The sequence below is a fragment of the Corticium candelabrum genome, chromosome 18 (assembly GCF_963422355.1).
Source record: "Corticium candelabrum chromosome 18, ooCorCand1.1, whole genome shotgun sequence".
Classification (NCBI taxonomy): Eukaryota; Metazoa; Porifera; class Homoscleromorpha; order Homosclerophorida; family Plakinidae; genus Corticium; species Corticium candelabrum.
In genome coordinates, this window is record NC_085102.1 from 625,421 (window position 1) to 651,868 (window position 26,448).

Consider the following 26,448-nt stretch of genomic DNA (forward strand, 5'->3'; position numbering starts at 1 on the left):
TTGACGCGCACTATATATATATAAATGGCGTAGTATGGTGTTTATACATGAAAGAAAAAAAGATTGTGAGAGAAAATTCCAGCCGTAAATGATTAAACAGAATGTAATTCCGAAACGCTTCAACCCAAAGGCCGTTTTCAATCAGGTATAGCTGTAATTGACTAATATTTGTTGTTATCTAGTTTTTAAATATGTTCTCCAATAACATCACAAATGTGACCACCAATCATTAACTACATTAAGTCCAGCATCCTGATTCATACTATGCTTATTTTTTTCTGATCCATATAGCCTCTTTTACTCTTCTTGATAGTATGCTCTTTCTGTAGTGAGTTTTTTGCACCTTTCCTAGTCCATTCGATGTCCTAGTTTCCAACAATGTGCTGCCACTGCGTTTGTGTTTACTTCTCCTCGCTTGACTGAAGCTTGGTGTTGTTGTTTACGCATTCCAAGTGTCTTACCAGTCCCTTTGATAACACCAATGCAACACCAACTTAGTTAAAGGAACACTTCACCGATTGACGCATGCGCAGTAGACGTTAACGTACATTAAGGCCTTGGGCTGCGGACCGAACGTTTGCTGTGTTATGCGGCGCATTGTTTTGGTCTTGCTTTCCGAGGCCAACTACTAGAGCTCACAAGAGACGGGTCTAGACGCTTCAGGCAACACTTACAGTGAAAGAGAACAAGTTACAGTTCATAAGCGACTAAGTCGTTCGTACATTGTAGACTTCACTTGATCGTCTTGAACAACTTGCAATCGCTCGGTCTTTTGCACCTTCCTCTGTGTTTCCTTCTACGAACAGAGGTCATACTACAGTATAAAAGGGCTTGCGTGATGCAAAAAACACACGAAAGCGTGCGTCACTGCACATAATCACTTGACACAACGTGCCTTCATCCTACAGCCAAACCATTGCCATATGTGTGCTCTTCGCCGTCGATTGAAGGTGAGTCAGTGATACTAAAGCACGTTTTACTTTCACCTAAGCAAATATCAATGTCTAGACAAAGTGGTAAAATGGAACCTACACTTAGTGGACGTTATTTGAAAACCACATCGTAAGTTTGTTTTCTAACCTTAGCATAATGCTCCGGTATCAAGTTTGCTGAGAGATAGCACCAAACTTCCCAACTTGATGTGTAACCAAAAACGTTTAGTGCTGAGGGCGGAGTCAGAGATATGTGGAGCTGTGAAGTGTTTCTTTAAACGAGGAGACGTAAACACAAACACAGTGGCAACACATTGTTAGAAACTAGGACATCGAATGAACTGGGAGAGGTGCAAAAAAACTCACTACAGAAGGAGAATACTATCAAAGAAGAGTGAAAGAGGCTATACGGATCAGAAAAATAGGCATAGTATGAATCATGATGCTGGACGTAATTTAGTTAACAACTGATGTTCAGTCACATTTTGTGAAGTAACAGCAGAACATATTTAAAAACTAGATAACAACTAACAGTAGTCAATTACGGTTATCCTGATTGAAAACGGCCTTCGAGTTGCAACATTTCAGAATATACACATATATAATATATTTATCATTATTGAACTGTGAACAAACAAACACAAAATACTTTGATTAAGCAACTAAACAGTCATGTGACAGTGTCTTCATTGCCAGCAACTTATAACTTCAATAGTTGTTCAATTAGCTAAACATACATGCACTAAATACAGTGTTTGCCAAACCACTAAATTCATGACCTTACATTCAGAATAATACCGTATTACAGTAGCCTATAATCAACTACATATGAAGTTAAATCCTATAATCATAGTACCTGTTCATCCGCTGTTACACTGTTATTGCCTGCTAGCTGATCACCCTTCATTTTATGAATGTAACTCTGTAATTCCTTAGTTTCTGCCTCCTTTTGCTCTATGGTATATATCAAGCTAGCAGTTGCTTCATGTGCCTTCCTCTTCTCAAGCTCCAAAGTCATCTCCAAATCGTTCAGTTGAGTGTTCAAGTCACAAATGGTTACTTTCATCTGTTTCAGAAACAAACATAAAATAAAGAACATCAAAAATTCATGTCCTCCAAAGCAAAATGGTCATGCATAATTGCTTCCCTGTATTACTACAATAGTGCACTTGAGACTATATGCCAACAGATCCAATCTCTGCAGGCATAATCCTATATATTATTATTGGTCATTTCAGTCATTTATACCTGATGAAAGTCTCAGAACCGGAACATATTGCTATCTCTTGCTTGAACATAGCATCTACTTCTGCTGTTGAAGCTCACCATTGTCTACCGTCACTGTATATAATTGTCCAGATATTGGTACATGCAACTTAGAGTTTAATCACATTCCAATCCATAAAGATTTACTTTACTGTAAAGTGCATGACCACGTTCAGGTGCCTTAGAGTCACCGTTCAACCTTAGAGTCAGTCAATTGCATTCTTTGCATGATTAGCATCAAGTTCATTAGTTTCTGCAATTACAAATTACTGTAAAGCTATCCACAAGAACCCCCACAATGCAAATGAAGTCACTCCTGTATTATTATGAGATGATTCCAATTGCCCAACAAATATGTTGCAGTCACAGATTCTGCATGAGATTGCTAAATACTAAAGTTATGAATCTAAGGCTGTAGTGCAAAAGTAGCTATTTATAGGCTGTGTCATCGTGAGTAATCAGTTGCAGTCTAGATCACTGAGTGTTTGAAGAAAGGCAATGGGTCAACAACTGGTATATCGACGACGACTTTCATACAATACAAAGTCGAACAGGCGGAGAATATCTAACAAACCAGGTGGGTGGCTTGTCTACCTCTATACTAACAAGACAGGAAAAGTTCCTTGTTGTGGTCCAAAGAAAACTACGAGGGCTACCTGCTGTCAGTCCTAAGACAAAAATTGATGTCAATGCCCAGAAGAAAGAAAACTGTGTCAAGGTCTCACGGAGAATCACGCTGTGCAAAGTGTGTCAGAGACAGGATAAGGCCCAATTGTTATGTACAGTAGTTCCCATCTTGGATGACCACCTCTAAGTTTCCATTAAAGTGGTCTCTCAAAAGGGGTAGTCTCTCATCAGGGGCCTGTCTCATCAGCATTGAAAACATTATTCAAGTCATACCCCTCAAAAATTGACAGCAATCTTTGGCGCAAATCAGCCACAACGGTAGGGTTCACATCTGCCACTTCGCCTGAAAGGCACGCCAATCGAACGTTGTGTCGCTTCATCCAACAATCCAACCATCCGTTAGAGCCTCAAAAGGAACTGTGTCCCAACTGATCAGAATACATTAGGGCTCGTTCTTGGACCATGCGGCCACTTATCAGAAAGTTCTTTGCCCGTTCCAAAGTGAACCACTCCCAAACAACTCTGTCTAAATCTTTGTAGTACAACTTTCTAACCTTGCTGTACTTCCTCTCTGCTCGACCTCCGGTTTCCCATTGCTGTCTAATGCTCTTTTTGTTCCTTACAATTCCTTGAATTTGTGTCTTACTTACGCCGAGATCTTCAGCGATTGAGTGACACGAACGGCCTTCTTTTATCTTGTCCAGCCCAGCTATCCTTTCATGAAGAGCTAGGATCTTGCATTTTCGAGACAACATTCGACTACTTACGTACGCACACATGCTACTGTACTGTGGTTGATTGCGATGACACTCCTTTCGTTGTACATACCTGGATGTATTGGTGCAGTGGTGGAGACAGGCAATGCTAAGTGGTCGCTCAAGGCGGGGACACATGACAACTTTGAGCTTACTTTGGTGGTCGCTGGTTGCGTTGGAGGGGTGGTCGCTGAAGAGGGTTACGTGCAATACAAATTTCGTCGGTGCTAAATAAAACTGGTCGTAAACAAGAGGTAGTCGCTCACGAGGGTGGTCGTCCAAGAGGGGAACTACTGTAGTATGAGTGTTGAAAGCTTCCAAGAAATGTTGAAATGGTAGCCACATATTGTACTAATTGGTAAGACGAGTGTTGAAAGCTTCCAAGAAATATTGAACTGGTAGCCACATATTGTACTAATCAGTGTCTTATTGATTAATCTTGTCAGGTCAAGCGCTGGCTTGCTTGCTACCGGCAACCATAAAAACCGGTACAACCTGTGGCATGGGTTGGGCCGTTGGTGACTACACCAACAACCCCACCAGATTCTTCTGGTGTGGAAGGTGAATCTGGGCATGCTCGCAAAACAAAATAAAATATCTGTTGCAAGGTCTGCGGTGGACCACTTCCAGGTGGTTTCGTGACCTGTGGAATCACCCAAGGGCGGAGGAGATAAACAATCTATCATCCTCCACCAAAAAACGACCAGTATATCAAGCAGTCATAGTCACGTCAACTGAATGCTTGATGATAATGAGTGCAAAAGTATCAGTAAATGAACAATCAAGAAGACTGCGAGGGTAAGCGTAGTGCCACTTGCAGTAGCCAATGCACATTAGACTGTAGTCACTAATGTGAAAAGGTCTTTAAACTAAAATTTGTTTTAAGTTCAGAAACTAAAAGTATTGAAATCAATTTCAAATGTTAAAAAGAGCAGGCCAGGGTTTCCCGTAGAGCCGTCCAACTGTCTCAAAGTCGGCTGTGGAGAATGTTAGTTGCTGTCAAAATCGCTGCCGACCCACTTTCCTAGCAGTACAGTCTTGCCTCTACGTGTTTCTGTACTACATTCGGCAACTGGGGCTACTGATGCATGCATGTATGCAATAGCTCGAATTGACGACTCCTGCTTTGTTCCATAAGTTGAGAAGACTAGATTTTGATGTATTCCATTTGAAGCAACCATATCACATAGCAGAGTACACATACAGTGAGTCTGATGAAAGCGAACAGGAACCACAAAGCAATAGTGCAAAGCAAGCGTAGCTACAAAGTCAAGTTCTGTATTTGATCAGTATACTGTAGACACCAAATCGTGATTGGTTGAAGAAGGAAGTTCATAGCAAATTGTTAATTTTCTGCTCATACGTTTACTGTCAAAGTTATGGCCACATACGGGGTAGTAAAACAAAGTCATCATCTATTGACGGTACTGCACGTTTCAAACTGGGAGCCAAGAAGGTGTAGAAGATCACAAAAAGTCAGCTTTGCACAAATCAAGTAAAGTGCATTCCTGATCACAGCAGGGAATGACACAAATTGCATTACATTATTATATGTAATATTATTGCATTACGTTAGATATTAGTAAAGTTGTGTTGATATTAATAAAATACTGAGTCGGCTGGAAAAGGTGTCTGCAGGAATCCCTGGCAGGCAATCTGATGACAAGCAATTTGAACAAAAGCTAACTCAACTGGCAATAACGTTTCCACGGCACCTAAATATTTTTGCTAACAGCAGTATAAAAGCACACAAACACTGTAGGGTTCTAGCCGGGTTTTCAGCAAAGCGTGGCAGTAGGACGGGCTTCCTAAAAAGGGCATGGTCTTTTGTAAGGGGTGTATTTTGACGGAGTTATGGTTTGTCAAATACGTAGCCCTGGTGAGTTTTATGTGACTTCCTCTGCTTATTAACAATCAACCTAGTCAGAATAACTTGGCTGCTTTTAAGATGATCTTTGGGGGGAGAGAATTAGCTGTTTGAATATCATTTTTTAAAGAGACAAGTACGTTTAATTAAATAGAAACGCCACATCCTCACTCAATTATGATGCTTCCCATTTAGTCATCATGCTTTGTAATAAGATCTGTTAGAGCAGACAACACGGAAACAAGAGCGCAGTAAATAGCATAGTAAATAGCACACCCGCTGAGGCCATACCGGTAATTAGCACCCTCTGTAAAAGGTCAAAGTGAACAAAGAGTAGTGCAAACTTGTGTTTCCTATCCTTGTAGTAGTGAACACAGCCACTAATTCCAACTGGAATGTTTGTTCACACGGCGTGGCGGTCAATCCCAAAGTGTGGCTGGCTAGAACCCCAGACAGTGACGATCATCACCAAACATGCACGTGCATGTACAGAACTGTACAGGGTTCTTGCTGCAGCGCTACGCTCCAGTAGGAGTGCACCACGCTCAGAAACGGTAAGCTACAAGTCCAAAGTCTACAACTAAGAAATGTTTGAAAATTCCATATTATTGAAACACAACACTAAAGGTGACAATAGCAGACTATTGCAAAGTAACGCGGGACAATAGGCTTGCTCCAGAAGTGTTGGTTGCAGTCCTGGATGATTTGCCTCTGATTCTAGTCCCAGATGCCCTTCCCATGACCAGGAAAGCACATCTCTTGTCCGAGAAGTGTACACCTAGAATCTAGTCTAGACTAGTCATGGCTTCACACAAAGCAACAACAATAGTTCACGTCAATCAACGCCTGACTAGACAAACTTTCTGTAGTTTGTCTACAAAACTTTCGCATGCACAATTGATGAACATCGCCAGGAAGGGCTTACTGGCGATTGAAGTTGATTTCCTTGCCAGGTCACTTGAATGTACGTTACACGCAATAGCTACAACGTAAAGTCTACCTCACTTGAGATCAGTGCATGTCCGTGCGTCGTGGACCCGCCCATCCCGCCACGCTCCCAAAAGTCTCTTGCGAGAACCCTGACTGTAGTAATAAACCCGCCAAAAGTGGTTACCATCAATGTTATGGTGGCGACTGGAACACTTGGATGCGTTTTCTGGGTAAAAAGTATTAGCAACTTGCGTCGTCAATCATTAACTCAGCAAAACTGGTCTCATATGTAGCCCTTGAAACTATCCTGACTTTGCAGTACTTTACAAACCATTAGTGCCTTGCATGTTCTGTAAATGCAACAAAGAGGTTCAAGAGTTGTTCAATCCCAAAGGAAACGTTCTGCCTGCAATATGGATTATACAAAATAGAGGCTTGCTTGCCTCTCTACAGTAAACAGCATGCATCAGAGGGTTGTAACATGTTACCACAATTACAACAGAATGAAACAACAAAATGAAATGATTTGCTAACTCGAGCAAGGCACCAATAAACAAAACATCAAATATGCAAAACAACGTGGGAAATAAATGTGGTACGTGCTTCTATGACAGCCAATTAATGTGAAATTCTTTTACTGTGATGTATTACAATAAATACAGTCTATTTGACGCACCTTTTGTTCTAATTCAAGTAGCTCTTTCTTTTTCTCCTATAACAAAAAGCACAACTTTTTTTGCTATTCACCTACATCAACATGACATTTAACCTTCAGTTCATCCAAAGTGGTCAGCAAGCGTCCATTTAATTCATCATTCTCTACTACTAGAGCATTAACTTGATGAGTCATCTCCTCAAGCTCCTCGTCTTTGTCAGCCATCTTAGCCATCAGTTGGCTATTAACAACATTAGCCTGGGTAGACAACTTTTGTTTCAAGCCATTGATCTCGCTTGTAAGAACAAAAATTTCAGACTCATGAGCCTCCATCATCATTCTTCCTTGGAGGCTCAATCGTCGCTGTTCTGCTTCTTCCATTCTGATTCTTTCAGAATCAATAGATTCTCTAAACAAAATTAGTCAGTTGAACATGTTCTGTATAAACTAGACCCAGTCCCCACGATAAAAAATTACATATAGCCAGACACAGTGTCTGGCTATATGCAGGGTTGCCACACCTATGAATATATTTGTAGTCTACGAATTTTTGCTGCAAAAGCCGCCTACAAAACATACAGGTGGGCTACAAATAAACAAATCATTGATGTCGTTGGTATGTCCCAAGTGCAGTGTCTCCAAGCTTTCTGTACACGTGTAGGTGTTATTCTTCTTCCTTATGCCCAGTGTACTTCTTGCAGAACAGTTTCAGAATCTCGGAGACCACAGGTTTGTGATCAAGCATCCCGTTCGCGACATTTCGGTGGTTGTTTGTGTGCATGCTTCCGGACCTCATAAAGCTTAAAACCAAACCTGGATGTGTGCAGAATATAATAGGTAAAACTTTAGTAGCTTCTCTTCGTGAAGGATCATAAGGTGTTGAGCAATGGAGAAATCTAGCACTTCGACTCAGAAATGAAAGATCCCGAACTTATAGCAAGCAGCCTTGTCCCAAGACTCTTTCTCGTACTAGTCTTGTCCGGTGTCCGTATCACAATTCACCGGACAAGACTAACGCCAAAGAGTCTGGGAACAAGGCTAGTAGCAAGTACATGCATAAATTGTAGCAAGCATGGTGCAAGTGGTTTGTGTTATAAAGATTCAATAAATGGTACAGTATTGTGTAGCCTCAAACTTCAGACCAGAGAACGCGTGACTCGAGTCTGGACCAGAACGGTACTAAAATGATTTCAGAAATAGCCTTCTAAGCCAATCAGCGTCTTATATCCAGAATGTCAGTTGTAAATTCTGATTGGTTTAGCAGTACATAATTGGTTATGCTAAGTGACTAATGCTGACTCGCGCATGTTAAATCCTCCTGGGCGGCTAAGTGCAGGTCAGAGCCGTGAATAGAGCCTCTGGTGCACGCACATGTCCTAGTTTAGTTTCAGCTCCAGTTCTTCAATCTTTTCAAGCTTGTGGTGACAGGACATGCACAGCAGCGTCGTTAGACCATCACCTTTGACAACTGGTCAAGCGTTAGTCCCGCTAGATGAGCGGCCAGCCTAGCTAGCGTTCTGCTCCATAATCAAAGAGTCGTCATTTCACGCTGTCCACCAAGATCTAGCCCTAAACACGGCAGACGTCTCTTCGTTCGTGAGATCTTATGGCACTTACAAAATATGTTTGTTATGCAAAAGTGGGGTATCTTTCCATCTCATTATTGAACTCGGTAAACTGACCCTAGGCTGTTAGACTACCATTTAGCATAGCTTTTGATAAGTACTTCTGAAATTATTTTAGTATTGCTTTGGTCCAGACTAGAGTCACGCACTTTGCACGCTCTCTGGTCTGGAATTTTGAGACTAAGTATTGCACACAAAATTCTGACAGTAGTGGGCGTGGTTCCAACAAGACTAGGTGGATGTGTTCAGCCGTAAAGCAGAATTGGCACACAAGCCCTTATATATATATACGTAAAGAAGAGCTGTGTGTGCGTGAGCGTGTGGTGCTGTAGCTCAATTGGTTAGAGAGTGCATTTGGAGAAAGAAAACATCCGAGACCTTGCAGGATTGCAGGTTCAAGTCACAATGATGGCGAGCTATGGCATAATTTCCTTAAGCAAGAAACTTACACACAATTGCTTCTCTCGACTCAGGAGAATAAATTAGTACCTGGTCATTGACTGGTGTGGACATGATCGCTGGCTTGGCAGTAACATCATGCAGCAGACAGGTGCTTGTGGGCCTTGGTGTCCAGTCCCAAAGCTGCGCCATAGTCAGTGCCCCTGGATGACTCTGGCCAAGCTCCAGGTGGATTGTAGCGCTGGCCCTAAGCCTCCATGTAGCACATGGAGGCCCTGTCCCTAGAGGCAGCAGGAGCTATCTCCACAACTGCCCTTAAGGTTGACATCATTCATGAATGACGTGGAGGGCTTGACATTTGTCCATTTTGTGTGTGTGTGTGTGTGTGTGTGTGTGTGTGTGTGTGTGTGTGTGTGTGTGTGTGTGTGTGTGTGTGTGTGTGTGTGTGTGTGTAGCTCAATTGGTTAGAGAGTGCGTATGGAGAACGGAAACATCCGGGACTATGCAGGGTTGGAAGTTCAAGTCACATTGAAGGCGACCTATAGCATAAATTCCTTGGGCAAGAAACTTAGACACAATTGCCTCTCTCGACTCAAAAGTATAAATGAGTACCTGGTCTTTAACTGGGGTGGCAAAGGCCTCTGACTGTGACAAAGTCCATTAGCCACTGGGGTCCGGGTGGGACTTCAAGTATCACAGTTGGTGTGGCAGTCGGTGCTCCTGCGAGCACCTGAGCAGGCTCCAGGAGATTGCATAGCTCCTGCTTAGTGCACAGGAACCCAGCCATCTGGCTGGGGGCATTACTGTTTAACGACATCTCCTTATCCATTTGCCATTTGTGTGTGCGTGCGTGCGTGTGTGTGTGTGTGTGTGTGTGTGTGTGTGTGTGTGTGTGTGTGTGTGTGTGTGTGTGTGTTGACTGTTAACACTCATCAGACAAAAGGAATAGTAATAGGAACAGCGATTGATGACAGGGATATGGCTTCGGTACAAGTTGATGGAGGGGAAATTGAGATGGTGGATTGCTTTACGTACTTGGGATCTAATTTATCAAGAGATGGAGATGTCACACTAGATGTTACCAGTAGGGTCGAAAAGGCTTCCAAAGCTTTCGTAGCTTTGAGAGGTCCTATTTTCAACAATTCTAACTTGTCAGTGGCTACCAAGAGAGCAGTCTACAGAGCAGTGGTTTTGGCAGTGCTATTGTATGGATCTGAAACTTGGGTGCTAAAAGCTCAACACACAAAAAGGCTAAATGTCTTTCACAATCATTGTGTGAGAACCATGCTTGGAGTCAACAGATTTGAGCAATGGCAGGGGAGGTTAACAACACGAGAGGTTAACAACATGAGTTTTAGCTGAAAATTTTGGCATGCATTGAACAATCCCTGACATCATAATGGAGCAGCGATTGAAGTGGCTGGGTCATGTGGGTAGAATGAATGAGGAACGGCTTCCAAAGAAATTGATGTTTGGGGAATTGAGGAAGACAAGACCTTGCCATGGAACAAGAAAGAGATGGAGAGATCTAGTTAGTCAAGATCTGCAATTAGTAGATACCAAAAACATCTGATATCAGAGATGCCAAGTCCGGAATGAGTGGTTCAGTCTTTGTCAAAGGGGTGTTGAGAAGGTAGTCACAAATCGTGGGAAAAGCAGATGTGCAGTGAATGTACGATTCCAAGGAGAAAGTTTCTTATGTGAATGTAGATCATTTAGACGACACGGCAACCTCACAAGACACAGGCGGTTTTGTCCTAGTAATTTGCCAGTTGCCCAGGAGCACAATCCAAGGACCCCGCTATCATAGTTTCTTTTACTATGGGCGGCTTCAAGGTTCAAGGTGTGTGTGTGTGTGTGTGTGTGTGTGTGTGTGTGTGTGCGTGCGTGTGTGTGATAACGCTATTTCCTCCCGACGGAACCCGCCTAGAACCCATCTCCGATCGTGCGCGAATATCTCCGTAACGGTCAGTCGGATCTGCACCGAATTTAAACAAAACGTTCCTGATGTCAAACGGTACACGCCGAGTGTGTCATTTATTGCGGGCGACGTAGGGAAAGGGAAGATACTTTTGCTATATACGAGTCTTGAAAAACGCCCACAGTCGTTTGCCCATCTATGCCCAACGAAGGGCTGCCACGTTCAATACATCTGTTTCCCACAACGCCAGCAAGATCTTCAAAGTGATGACAGTCAGCGGGACTGTCGAAATGGCGAGAGTTGGCACGAGTTGTGACTTGGTAGATATACAGGCAATGGATTATCCGGGTAAGAACGTAACTGCACATGACTTCCACGTTCATGCTGCTCGGATATATTTCCGAACGAGATTCACGTCAAATAGATGCCAATTTCCATAAACCTGTTCCTCGCAACAGCAGCAACGTCTTCGAAGTGACACGGCGTCCAATGGGACTGTCAAAATGGCTTCAACGGGATACTACCAATCAATAATCCAATCAACCGGTATTTTTGGAAGTGGGAAACTCCGTTACATTTTCTTTGCCTTCAACGGGACATTAGCCATATAACAATCAATAGTCTCAGAACGGGATACCATTGACCGGGATATAACCCTAAACAAAATTCTTCATGAGAAGTCTGTCTGGCTGATAGTTAATTAACCCTATAAGAATTCTGTTAGGGTCTGCTAATTCTGTGAATGATATACTTCATGACTAATAATAATAATAATAGAAATTTACTAACCATTAGTAGGCTTGTGGAGACGGATGACATTACTATGATGTGGGATACCACCATCCCCACTGCCGGGAAGATCAAAGCCAATCGTCCAGACATCTGTCTCAGAAATAAGAAGACAAACACTTGTCTTCTTATTGATATCAGCTGTCCTGCTGATGGCAACATGGGCAAGAAACCTGCTGAGAAGTTGGCGAAGTACAGTGACTTGCGAGTGGCGATAAACTGCTTGTGGCATTGTCGAACACTGGTGGTTCCGGTGGTCTTGGGAGCTTTGGGCACAGTGCACGCAGGTATTGCACGATGGCTGGACATTATTCCAGGTCATCACAACCTGCAGCACTTACAGAAAACAGTGCTTCTGGGATCTACTCGGATCCTTCGTAAAGTCATGTCTTCTTTCTAGACAGCTGTGATGGTCTAAGTACTTCTGAAGCAGGGTTTGCTTCCAGTACTTGTAATAGACTTTACACACCAGACTGATTTGATTGAGCATGACAATAGCTAACCTGCCCTTGCAAAGAACGGGATGGTAAACTAGTCATTTATAATACTGGTAGTTCCGAAACTAACAAACATAGAATGTGATGATAATGAATGGGGTTTCAGGTTTTGCCTGAACACTATGACCAAGCATTTAGCAATTTGGACGGACAACCCTGATATTGGCCTGACAATGTCTGATATACAGTCACGAACCTGTACACATCTCAAAAGCACCGAATTACCATCATTAGTAATTGAAGCTGTGTTTACACTGGCGCTTTCACAGCTATGAGAATTCTGAACAACACTTAGGCTAGCAAAGAACTGTAAATGTACACGCTATTTTCTTTCTAAATGTGCTGTACCTGTAAAATTTTATCTAACATCGTATATTGCAATTGTTCTTTCGTGTGACCTCAAAGTCTGTAAGAGTCTATAGACGTTCAAGTACAGTATTGAGTCTATCCTGTATTATCGCATACGGGACATAAAATCGCTCATGGTTACGTAATGCTAGATTCCCGTCTAAATATCGTAATACCAAGGAAGCGATTGATTTTGCATGAGAAGTAGCAGACCTGTAACTTCTGTTGTTTACTTCCGACAAGATCTACTGTAGCAATTGCAACACATTAATTACACTGTTCTGGTAAAAAAACTCTCATGAACATTTCATGAATCTGATTTGCTGTTCAGCCATTGTCTCTAAATGCCATGTACGACACAAGAGAAATACTACTCGGTGATTGGACCCCACACAGAAAGTATTGCACATTCCTGCAGCGTGACAGACATAGCCAGTCCCCCACAAACATAGCCCGCAGACCTGAAATTGGTTCAGTCCTAAACGTTTAGCATACACTACTCACCAAGTCTCATGACTTTTACAAAGTCCCATTTCTTATGGCTCATAGCTAAAATTAGAAATCAACTATTGCGTAATCTTACTGGTAGCAGATGTCCATTTCTGTCAATTTCTTTATGCTCTCTGCAGTAAATTGATCTCTGAGTCTCAGTTCCTGCCACTGAAGTGCACTCTTTTCATGCCTAATTTCTCTTTTCAGCATTAGATTCTCTTCTCTTAGGTTCTAACAACAAAATCCTTCCATACACATCCACATTTATATGTATCCAGCAAACATTAGCCGCTACCTACCTCAATTTCTTCCAATAATGTGTCAAACTCTTCATCTTCATCTTCCGATGAATCGTCCGATACAACAGTTTCATTCACAGGAACAGCAATTCGAACCTGAAATCAAATGTATGCCAATTCACAAATGCTTGATTTGCACAAAGTAGCAGTAGCTATACAGTACTACTCAAACCAACATTACATTCAAGTTTGACTGGTGCTCAGCCAAGTGTTTCCATTGCATTATGGAGCACACTAAAGCATATCTTGTCACAAGACAGCGATACAGAAAACAGAATAAAGCCACATGACCTGTTTCCAGAAACGTCCAATAATCATGCATATCCAATTAATTAATATGTACAAAACAGATCAGGTTTATGACCTCATGCTTTCTTTCACCTATGCTGTTTCATGCTCTTTGTAACTGCATGCTTATCTTTTAGTGTACAGTGAATGAACACATTTCCCTTTACTACTTGTATACAACAATTGCCAACCTTACAATATAAAAAAAAAACTGACTATCTTTTGCTGCATATGTTCCATTAACATTTCCATTTCCTTGTCACTTTCATATCAATCGTTACACGACAGATAAAAATCCATATCTAATTAAGCACTTGTTTATGTTTTGCCTATTTCATTATGCCTAAGAGCCAGGCCATCTTTGAACCGTCTTGTCATAGCACACACTATATATTCCGAGACTCCATACTCTACTGTAGCAGCGTAAACGGCTTCTGTTCTCAGCTAAACATGTCAATCAACTTGTGTCTATGCATTATTTGCAAACGTAACACTCACAGCGGAAGCGTTTGGTGACTAGTTTGTGACGGATGATGACAACCGGTTCAAGGAAAACGGTGCCATCTCTCCTCTCGCGCTATTATAATAGCTAGAGCGTTGCGACTAGACACCTGACTAGACATGAAGTATGTGCAACATGCCCTTCTTCCAGACTCAAAGAGGCCACAGAAGAGTAGTCCAAAGACGTCAGTGATCAATTGAGTGGGTCCTTGAAGATGCTTCCTTTTTTCGCATTCTGGACGAGGTCAATCGAACGCGTTCACTGCATTGGACGTATAGACTATCAGAAAGAACAAAGCGCCTGGTAGTGGCTTTCCTAGAGTCCTCTAGTTCTATTGTATGCAATTCAAATTCACAAATAAATGTATAAATCTATATTTGAGCATACTTACATGTTAGAAGCAATCACAAATTTGTCGCGAGGTATAGCCTACATGATTCTTGCGAGTTTCTCGTGTGGTTGACAGGGTTAAGAATCTCGCGAGATTGCGATGTTTGTACGATAATTTCTTGTGATCATCTCGCAAGGAGCCTCAATTATTCAGATTTGTTTCATCGCACGACTTGCACTGACTCTCACGCAAAACTCGCAACGACCTCCATGTGACCTCGCAAACTTTTTCAGTAGGGTGATACCTGTGCACTTTTCAACGTACGGATTGTGAGGCATATGGTGTCACGTTGTGATTGATTGACTAAACCAAACTGGGACCCTAAACTTGTCACGCAAGTATTGACTGTGTCAAAACAACCGTGGAGCCTCAAAAGAAGACCCTTCTTAGATTGGTTCATAGATCATATCTCGTAGCATTTTGGATGTGTTAGAAGCACTTGGCACAGTTAAACCTAAAGTGTTTACTTCCAAACTAGGACATACAGCAACTCATACAAGAAATTATCTGAACAACTCGTGACCCATTCTCTGCTTCTGTGGCTGGCTGGACAGTGAGCTTCCTGAAGAAAGATACTAGGCCTTGTATCTTTCTTTCACCAAGTTTTAAGATTTGGTACGTGAGAGTTCCCCTTTAATTAAAGGGCCACTGACATGCAAAAATCAAATCATTATAAATTTTTAAAAGCAAGTTTCTATAAGAAAATTTTGCCGTAATGTGCTTCTCAGTCTACCAAACTACCCGGGAAGTTAAGTTCGCGAGATGTCCCGGATAATCTGAACATCTGTAGGGCGTATCGATAGCTTGCATGACAACCTTGAAACATCCGCGCACAGTCTAGTAAGTCTTTGACCTCAGCTCGTCTTACAAGGCAGCGTTGATAACTGATCTAGTCTCTGTTTTTTAGCGTGTTTTCCAACCTGAGAGAGATCTAGATACACTTCCAAGAAGCCGAGCAAAACGGTCAAATATGACGATCGTCCGCCGGTAGCTTCGACTATTTGTATTTCGCCCAACATATAGAGCGGAGTGAATCCAACCTAATTGGTTCTTGAATGTGCTTGCACTATTGCTTTCTTCAGAACTTCTTGTCAAGGTGGAATCTTCTCTTGTTTGGAGGTGCAGGACGAGGTCAAAGTGACGATGATCATAGCGGTTTCTGGTCATTTTGACTTGCGATGTAGTCGTACGAGGTGAGTGCTATTGGCATTTGTTGTAAGCATGCGCAAGACTGCCGTTAGCACATACATTTTGATAAGGAATCGGTTGCGTTGGGGCTTGCTGGGTATGAGTTTTCGTGGGCTAATAATACGTACTTTGTTGTGAGCGGTCAAAGTAAGCAACATTCTTTGCTCCCTACATTTTGCCCAACTGATTTTTGTCTCTTTATCTGTATGAACGCAGAGTAGAAGAGTTACTTCGGTCGCGATACACTTCCCTAAGCCGTCGGGTCCTGCCAGCACCATGCAAACTACCGCCGTATCAAGGCTATCGAGCAGGACTCATGACAGATGGCAGCCAGATTTGGGCGTGACTTGTGGTGTCAGGTTGGGGCTGCTACGCGCCATCTAGATATTGCATGTGTTTTCGCGAACTAGTAGACAATCGTTTGGACAATATGTGTAACATACGTGTAGAGGCTCTAACTTGAACATGTTTAGCTGTGTAATGTGTACACTGCAGTAATACACGTAATACACATGGTGACTTCAAAGACATGCATGTGTACAGTAGTGTGGTATACAGTGTGTAACACCATAGTAATTACGTAGCTAAGTGTATTGCTACGTTGTATGAAAATAGTAACTCTTAATTAACTAAAGTTGTGTAGGAAGTTGGTTCAAAATGTCAGAAAAAATAATTTGGCTCATTCCTACCGGCAGTGTTCTCAGATCTCTCTCTCTCTCTCTCTCTCTCTCTCTCTCTCTCTCTCTCTCTCTCTCTTGTGTATGTAGGTGAAGCCACAATGGTCAAGAAGTGCTTCTTGTTGTCACTGGGTGCTAAATGGCAGCTTTCCCTGCTCTCACACAGATCAGTATCTCTCCTATGCTATGGGCATCTTAATGCTTTAATTACAATTGCGTATAGTACTAGTTTGTTGCAATAGCGGTTTACGCATACTGTACATGTCTTAGAAATATTCAAGCACAGTAACTGACGTACGTAGCTTGTCTAGGCCGTACGGACGTACCATCCACATCCATGTTCGTGTGACTGGTTAAATACCTCTACTGCAGAACCCTCTGGAAGCAGTTGCTACAAAGATTTGCACTTACACGTTGCAATACTTCTGTGAGGAAGTCTTGTATGTGTCCCCTTCTTGAGTTTGCAGCATAAGAGGCAGTCACAACAACTGGGGCCCCATGTGCCAGTCAGATACTGAGGGCTTCTGTTCGACTGGAGCTACAATGTAGGGCAAAGCTCTGCCATGATAGGAATACGCGTGCGTGGTTGAACTCGAGATAGCTGTTATACGGGTCGCACCGTATGAGTATACGGGACCTGTTCGAACATAAATTCTATGGTTGTTTGGTAGACTGTTCTGGTTTATTGCATTGGGTTTTGAGCGGTAGATTGGAGGCGTGTATGTATGACGTAAAAGTGAGAATGGATGTCGCGTTAGCACAAAGGAAATAGCTAATGCACAAGACTCCAGTGTGTGCTAAGGTTAGAATGGTCAGACAATTTGTGGCAGCTGGGAGCTATCATACCATAAAAGAACGCGTGAGGCTCGTTCTGTTCCGAAGACCCCGAACAAAGACGAAAGTGGGCGAAACAAATCAGACAAACGAGAGATCACTGGGAAGCACCAAGTGATTCTTCCATCTCGTGTAGTCGTTATTCCGGAGCAGACTGCTTTGAAGATGAACCAGGATTGTGCGAGCAATTTAGTTTAAGCTACCAGGCGCCGAAATCGAACCGAATGCCGTGCATACTGACTGATACAGTGCGAAGGCTGGGCAGTTGGAAACACCAAGATGAGATTGTCATACGAAAACGTGAAAGAAAGAGAGTAGGTTGTATTTAGACTATAGAAGTGTACATATAGTGATGAATTAAATTGATTAAAACTATTGAGCCACTGAACAATTTCTATATATGGCAGTACAGAATCTGTGGACAAGAGGCATGACAGCCAGTTTACATCACCTTGCTAATCTATGGTAAAAAGTATATCTGTATAGCTCCTGTGTAGCACAGAAATCCATTGTTCAGACACCAGAGAATCCTGGGTGTTCAGTAATGCAATTTCGTCATTACTTCCAAGAATGTCCTGGCAACACCCACAATGATGACCAGAGGTCAGCAATCACAACTGCACAGTTGTACTTACACCTAAACAAAATTCCACTACATGACTTGTAGATCATCCTAAACTGTTTAAGACCATGATAAATCAAGTAGTCCTTCGTTTTGCTCGTCTTCAGGTGCTACCAGAGATGGCGTCTCACCAGCGACAGGCTCAAAGTTAGACAGCTCCACCTATTCTACAGCTTCAGTTTCATCATCTTCCGAGCCATTCTCCACATCACCAGTATCTACTCCATACAATATTAAAGGGTCTACGCACACAGACCATTTCAAACCGTCATCCAACGACGATTCCGGAGGCTGACGTAGCCGTAAACAATGGTGTTTTGTCCGCTAATGATCATACCTCATGAAGAGTATGATTGTGCAAAGCTTTCTTCACGTTTGCTGCCTGAGCTAGTCATCAAACAATTTGCGCTAACGCGACAGCCGTTCTTACTTCTAGGTCATACGTACATGCCCCGAATCAGATGCTCGAAACCGGATGCGATAAACCGGAGGCACATTACAGAGCAACTTTCTTATAGACGCTTTTAAAATCTAAAATAATTTTCACTTTTTGCGTGTCAGTGGCCCAGGGTTGTCCCCAGCATAAAAAGACACGACGCTCTGCCGTGCCTTGGCTTCCACTTGGTACAGCCTCGCCATGCTTTGTGCTGCATGAGTAGGCAGTGACTAGCTATGAAGACAATGGAGTTGTATTTGTATTTTGAAAAGTGGGAAGTTGTTTGAGGCTAACAAGTAGTTCCTGGGATGCTTGGTTTGAAGATAAAACCAATTAGGGCAAATACTACCATTTAATATGAACTTAATTATAATACAAGTACTCAAAGATCAGCAGCGGTTGTCAGGCACCGCCCACTACTGTCTGTTCGCCATAAGCGTGAACTCGGAAGTGAGTAATGAAGTAGAGGTCACACCAGGTGTGCACATTAGAGCACTAAGAGCTGCCCCGGTTGGACCATGTTATATCAATTATCTTAAATGGTTCCAGTTGCTGATCCGTTGGTCTTACAAGATAATTGGATAATAGCCATTGCTCCACCCGTTTGTGTTTGATATGCACAAGTACTATCCTTCCGTTTCGTTTGTAGAAAGGGCTTAGATAATTTGATAAACAGAAATGCCAGACCTAGCGGTTTCTAATGATACCGAGATCATCGCGAAAGTCCACTAAACAGCAGAGATATTGATGAATTTCAAAGTTCACGCTAATGGTGAACAGACAGTAGTTAGGTCAGTATCTTTATTGTAAAACAGGGTCTGTGGATATCTGGCCCTTCCTATCCTATATATAGGCAGGTTCTCAACTTCTTGAGGTCTGGAAATTTTCCCATGGGCTTTAATATAGCTATCATGTGGTCAAGCACAGCAGACTAAGACAGAGAGAGAATTTCTTTACAGACAAACCACTTTGTTTCTTTTTTTTTTGTGCCTGAGCATTCCGGGACAGCAGTTTGTGTCACCTCAGTGTAAGCAAACTTGCATAAAAGCTTTTGTGGGGTCGGGAGTGGTCATAAAATTGAAATGGGTGGGGAGGAAAAATTTTGGGCGGGCGTGGTTGTAAAAATTTCCGACAGGCCTTACCAAAAATCTATGCAATTTATAAGAAGTCGTTCAAGTTATTGACAATTTCATGAGCATACAAGAGCACGCCAGGGGAGGAGTAATGACTTCCGTATGCTTTATACAATGTTGATCGGTAACAATGCTTGTGCCAATTTTTGTTTCCCATGGCTGGAATTGCATGATGCATTGTTCTCGTGCTAGTCACTCATTAGTATGGGATTGCAAACATGGACGACCACGGTAGCCTATCTGGTTTTATTCTAGAACAATATCAGCCGTCCATAAAGAGCTCAGCTCTCTCTGCCACAACTTTCTCAATGTTTCGTCTTTGTCCACTTCAATGACTGGAAACCTCTACCATTGGAGTGGGTCAACTGGAATGAAAGACGTGTTGAGAATAGAAGATTCATAGAAAGGATGTGGCACACTTTCATTCTTTAGACTCAGCATATGATCCTAGATTCATTTGTATTACACATGTTTAAATGGTAATAATAAAATCATTCTATCATAGGATCCCAAAATTCATGACAGTGACAGTACGTACACTTTGGGGAGGAGATAAAGCTTCAGAAAATCGTGTGCTTTGTACACTTCAAAATTGTCGATAATTTTGAACAACCCCTATGTAAATATGCTGTAATAAAGCTTCCCTTAAAGAAAAGTCTAATAAAAACAAACTTAACTTGTATGAGTAGATCTTACAAAGACAAATCGATCGGTATAAGTTACTTCGTTATCTTCGCTTTTGCATACAAGTGATGTTTCTGTGATGTGCAACGCCCACGCGCCTGCTTCGTGCTTCCTGGTGGATTAAGCTCTGCCAACTTCACACGAATCAATGTGTTTACAGATGACTGCTACGGATAGATCGAGAATGCCAAATGTGAATGCGAAGATATTATGAAGATCTGCCTTCTTGCTGTCAGTGGTTCCTCTCTAAAGTAAAATGGTATCGGTAGAGCTGTTTTCCTGCCAGACTTTCAAGCAGAATTCCTCAATACTACCGCTTACCTAAAAAATGCGCTTGTGCTTGAGTATTTGTTTATCCTTGTTCTTTTAATATCCGAAGAGAAATGTTCAGTGTGCCATGCTGTCTCCAACAGAGGACGATCCTATTTTCACATCCGGGATTGTAACCTTCTACTAATCAGCGGCAAAAGAAAGTGAGCAGACCAGATAGAAAGTCTGACAGAGAAACAGCTTTACCGACACCATCTTACTTTAGAGAGGAACCACCGATGGAAGCCTCACAAGCCAGGCTCTTCCATGCAGTCGCTGAGCTAAACGCACCATGAATCACACGAGGAGGCGCTTTTGCCGGAATTACTCCAGTGCGAGAAGAGCCTGGTCGCTTTCAAGATCGTCATGATGACGTGGGACCCCGGATCCAGTTTCATAGCTTGGATAAGACTAATTCGATTTCCTAAAGAGCTCGTTAATTTAATTGCGTTTGATACATGAAGCGGAGAGGTAGCCCTCCACGAAGAGTGCTTGAACATGAAGCCAGTGAAACCGTTGCTGGACAAAGTGCTGGTGAATAATGAGCCCAGAAATGGCCTACATGGGACTGGTCTGCTGAGCCTACACTCTCCAGCAATGTTTCATTCTACTGAACTCATCTGCAGGTTTGCGCGAATTGAAACCGATGTAGAAGTGTTCACAACTCTTGCGCATCTACTCTGACATCTATAGTCTGTGGGGGGAATGGTGTGAGAACTGACAGCCCTGTTTCACTCACCGGTTCATCAAAGCAGTGGCATCCAGCTTGTTGATCTCTCCAGATGGAGTCCACGTCATGAGTAGATTGGTGTGTATTGCTAACGAACACAGTCTATCTGAGGATACTTTTGACTCAGCAAGCAGCTCTTTTGTACAATATTGGCTCTCCTCATGGTGAACTGGAAACATCTAGGCAGGATGGGAAAACAGCAGTGCAGTAGACCTATTGTGTTCAGGAAGTGTAGAGTTGACTCGTAGTTGCACGTGTTGTGTACTACGTATGACTTGTTTCAATGCACGGACTCTGACTGCTACATATATATATATATATATATATATATATATATATATATATATATATATATATATATACTAACTGCGTACAATGAGTTCATTTCTCAAACTACCACGCTGCAGATCTAGATTCGGCGGTGTGTACTGTTGGTGAAACTGAATGCTAAAAGGAGTCGTGACACTGCAGAATATTACATGGCTGAGCTGTCTAGATACGTGCTAGAAGCGACCGATGATGTCAACTACGTACTTCGCACAAAACAAGCAAGTGCGTGAAGCGATGTCGCATGTTCTCAACTTTCATACCTTCATGCTTACCTAATCGAATTAGCTTTATCCATCCAAGCTATGAAACCGGATCCGGGGTCCCACGTCACTATGAAATTCTCGAAAGTGACCAGGCTCTTCTCGTGCTGGAGCAATTCTGGCAAAAGCTCCTCCTCCTCGTGTGTTTAGCTCAGCGACTGTTCGGAAGAGCCTGGCTTGCAAGGCTACACTGATGGCAAGAAGGCAGATCTTCATAATATCTTCGCATTCACATTCGGCGTCCTCGACATATCCGTAGCAGTCATGTGGACGTTACACATCACAGTAACATCAATCGTTCTTGTGTACAAAAGCAAAGATAACGGAGTAACTTATATCGATCGATTTGTCTTTGTAAGATCTTCTCATACGAGTTGTTAATTTTTGCTGGACTTCCCCTTTAATCCAACTAAGTGTTTTACTTTTAATTGCAAACATTTGACTCACATGTTTTATAAGAATGCCAACCATTAAGACACGTCAAAAGCAATCACACAAACTACTTACTTGTGATGCAACAGCAGAAAATCTGAGAACATGAAGAGTCTCATCAAACATGTTAGGATCAGAACTGACATTGACAATCATAGATATTGATCCTTTATTAAGAAAAAAGTTCTGTAGCAATCGAGTAAGCTTTGACTCCCGATAAGGAATAATACGTTGGTTTGACCTAACAAACATTCAAAAACAAATTACACACTAAATAAAGCATCTACAACACTGTTAAACTACTACTATTAGCAAATCCTATCAAGACCACATAAACAATGCATTTGTGCTTTTCAAAACTATGTGCATTATTACAAACTTGTATCTGCAACTATTGTTGTAACATTCAGTATACAGTAGTTACAACCAGTAGTCACCGCTGTTTTAGGTCCTGTTTCATATTGCATCTAACTGCCACAGAAGACTGCAAAATAAATCTGCAAATCACCTCTAGGCATCAACTAATAATCAGAATTGGCTTATAGACACTTAACTGTTTGTGCATTGTGTATTAGTAAATATGACATTTTCTTGACTTAAGATGAAAAGAACTCAGCTCCATGACAATTGAGAAAGCCACACTGGCAGGCAACGGCTATTATCAAGGTGATGAGCCTGACCTAGGTGACAATCATGCCATATTGAGTGACCAGACAATCATGCTGTAAGAGATTTAAAGGAGAACTCTCACCAAATACTAAAACTTGTTGAAAGGAAGATACACGTCCTGGTATCTTCCTGCAGGAAACCTACAGTCCAGACAGCCACAGAAGCAGAAAATCGGCAACGAGTTGTTCAGACGATTCCCTGTATGTAAGTAACTACTTTAGGTTTAACCATACCAAGTGCTCCTAACGCACCCAAATTTCAGTGAGACATGATCTATGAACTAATCTAAGAAGGGTCTCCTTCTGAGGCTCCACAGTTGTATTGACACAGTCAATACTTGCGTGATAACTTTGGCATCCCAGTTTGCTTTAGTCAATAAATCACAACTTGACAACATATGTCTCAAATCCTTAACTTGAAACGTGCACAGGTATCGGTCTTCCTTGCTAACCAACAATCAGAGTTACACTCATGCCACAGACGGGTACTAAACACGCCTACGCAGGTCATTTCAATGCTTTATTTCTTCGTTACGGTAAACTTCTGCAGTAAACGGTTGCAAAGGGTTGTGTCATGAAGTGACAGCTTTTATCTGAGAGATGGTTGATTTGGTGAGAGTTCCCCTTAAATACTATTGCATGGGCATGGTGCTTATCAATTTTTGACATGGTTGTTTAGTGGTCAAAACTGTACCAGGGATCTATTTGAGGAGCAATTGCCCCAACTGTTGCTGTTCCAAAGTAAATTAGATGTAGGTTAGATATATATCTGACAAGTCTTGTGTAGTCAAGTTGCCAGCCTCTTGTAGTTGCCAATACTGTGAAATCGCACACAATTTCTTTTAGTGTCACACTACTGATAAGTACTGTGTTAATATCAGCTGCGGCAGTAGTTGATGCACTGAGTACTCTTGTAGACACATCATTGTGGTCTTGGTAAAGATCATGCAGTTGAGACCAGAAGCTTTCTGTCACAAGTAAGTTTGAACTTTGCACATAAAAGTTTCCTGTCACAAGCAAATACTGTATTGTCGCAAATACAAGCTATTCTTATTTCTGTATAAGCCAAATTAGAATTCAGGCTAACATTTAAAGGGTAATTGCAATGCAAAAAACAAAAACTCTTTTATGTTTGAAATCGATAATTCTAGTTGCATACATGACAGAAAAAATAGTTTATATTTTTAAGTTAAGTCTTCAGCTGAGAAATAGCAGGTCAAAGTTGCTTCTTCTAGTTCCGGTAACGGGTGTGGTGTAGTGTACACGTCACAGAGGGGAGACGCGTGTGCGTCTGTATAGTCAGCCTCTATTAAAATGACTAACATCTTCATATCCAAGGCACTGCTACTACGGTAGAGGTGACAACAGCAACTGTTATTCTTCTGAAGAGCCCTCTAAAGGTTTTTAAGTGATGATAAAGTTCTGTCATCGCATGAATCACAGGATGAGGAAGATCTGGTGAAAGCCATTAAACCATACGTGTTCAAGCTCATCGACAGTGTCTCTGAAGTTTTGAGATCGTCTGCTGCCTTGGAAGCGGATGAGGCAGAGGACAGGCCACCCAATAGCCTGTCACCATCACAGATCGTAATACCGTAGAACTAGGAGTAGCAAACACAATCGATGCACATCCAAGTAAGTAAACAACAATCGCATGTGTAGCTGCGGCCGTTGTGAGATGATGAATACGATGTACATGTGTACTCGTGTGGAGTGCTTGTGTTGTCAAAACGTAATTGAGGTTGTCTCAAAATAATGGTGCATTACTAACGTCGAATACCCTAGAGACAATAGTGGCACAGGGTATGGGCCGTACTGGTGATCGAGTTCATGCAAAATTAGCTAATGCTGTGAGAAAGAGAACAAAAAAGAGTTGAAGTTCGTGCACTGAATTCACGTTGAAGCAAGGTTTGATTTCACTGCACAATACTGTAATGCACACAACTGCGTACTACATGCATGATGATTGAAAACCTTTATTTAGCTAGGCGAGTCTAGTCAAGTCATCAAGAGTCTGACCTCTCCTTGCCATTTGCAGTAGGTTTACCCGCTTCTCAAATGCAGCTCTCCTTTCTTTGGCGCAGGTTCCAGAGTGCTATGATCTTGAAGTGTGGAGGCAGGTTGATGGAAAATGGTGGACTCAATTTCACTCTTCTACAACCCAGACAAAGCTCTTAAATAGACCTGGCTTTACCTCGAGCAATCCGGCTTAAAGTGGCTACTATAGACTCCTGTCCGCTCAGTAGGACACATCGTACTCAGTAGTAGTCGCCCGGACGACACAAACGTCTAACTCTTGTCCTCAGTGTAATTTGCGGTTCCCACTCATTTCTCAGCTTGCGGATCTTTGGAAATCAAAATACACTTGCATATGACTTGTGCGAATTGGTCCATCCTGCAGCCACGCACCACCAAACCATTCTTTCGCCACAGATTCCTTTGTTTACAGTACACGTTAGCGTGGAGTCTCCCCTCTGTGATGTGTACACTACACCACGCCCGTTGCCGGAACTTGAAGAACCAGAAGCAACTTTGACCTGCTATTTCTCAGCGAAGACCTAGCTCAAAAATCTAAAACTATATTTCCTGTCATGTATGCAACTAGAACTATCAATTTCCAACATATTTTTATATTTTTGTGTTGCAGTTACCCTCTAAGACAATTAAAGGAACACTCCGGAGAACTGCGCAGCTTTAGTGTACAGCTGAAATAGTGAAGTCCGGTGATCGAGGGAGTTCACAGAAAGTGTTCCTGCATACGAATGAGTGCTTCATAAACTGTTCGAACATGATCTACGAGCATCCACTGCCATTAACACCAAAGAATCTCACAAAACACCAATTCTTTCGAATGTTGCCGGAAGGAAATAAATCGAAGGTCAGTCTGTAGACAGTCTAAAGTAGCATGACGATTTCCACCGTTCTTGGAGCGACGGAAACAACAGAGAGACCATTTCCGGGAATGTGATTGTGTCAGTAAGGCTCACATGACCTCATGGTGCAAAAAAACATTTCACTTGGTAGACGAAGTGCTTGAAACGCCCCCCCCCCCGTCAGTTTTTAAGTTTTAAACGTTCTTAACGTACATCTGTCGGGTTTGCTCTGAGATAGCGCCCAGATACCCAACTTGGTTAGTACAGATTTCCCATTAGTGAGCGAAGGCGGAGCCAGCAGCTAACGCATATCTCCGAAATGTTCCTTTAAGCTTATATTCAAGACAGGCTACATCATTCAAACTCATTAGGGTCTAGACATGACAACCATCTACCACCTGAAAAAGCAAGGTTCATCAAGATATACAGACATGACTACCATGAAACGCCAGTTTCAAAAGCGTGCTGAATCTTCATCATCACGACGGTGGCATTGAACTCTGCATGTGCATGCCGACACAGCACAAGGTCTTTCATTTTCGGCTTTTATTCAAAATCGGCTTGTATTTGAGGTCGGCTTTTATTTGCGACAATACGGAAGTCACATTATGATTTGCTGAAAGTTAAAAACTAAACTATGTCAGCGCTCTTATTCCTTATGTAGATCAGCTTCAAGATACAAACAAAAT

At 42.2% G+C, this 26,448-nt stretch overlaps 1 protein-coding gene across 2 annotated transcripts in view; it reads right to left on the reverse strand.

Moving 5' to 3' along the window:
• The window catches only part of LOC134193893 (kinesin-like protein KIF20A), a 48,223-nt gene that overhangs the window by 7,979 nt on the left and 13,796 nt on the right, over nt 1-26,448 (reverse strand). For both annotated transcript variants that reach the window (XM_062662745.1, XM_062662744.1), the window contains 6 exons: nt 22,294-22,459; nt 13,403-13,498; nt 13,195-13,334; nt 7,147-7,441; nt 7,054-7,089; nt 1,789-1,998 (listed from right to left, as the gene is read on the reverse strand). In XM_062662745.1, coding sequence (XP_062518729.1) covers nt 1,789-1,998; nt 7,054-7,089; nt 7,147-7,441; nt 13,195-13,334; nt 13,403-13,498; nt 22,294-22,459 — 943 coding nt within the window. The remainder of the gene's footprint in view (nt 1-1,788; nt 1,999-7,053; nt 7,090-7,146; nt 7,442-13,194; nt 13,335-13,402; nt 13,499-22,293; nt 22,460-26,448) is intronic.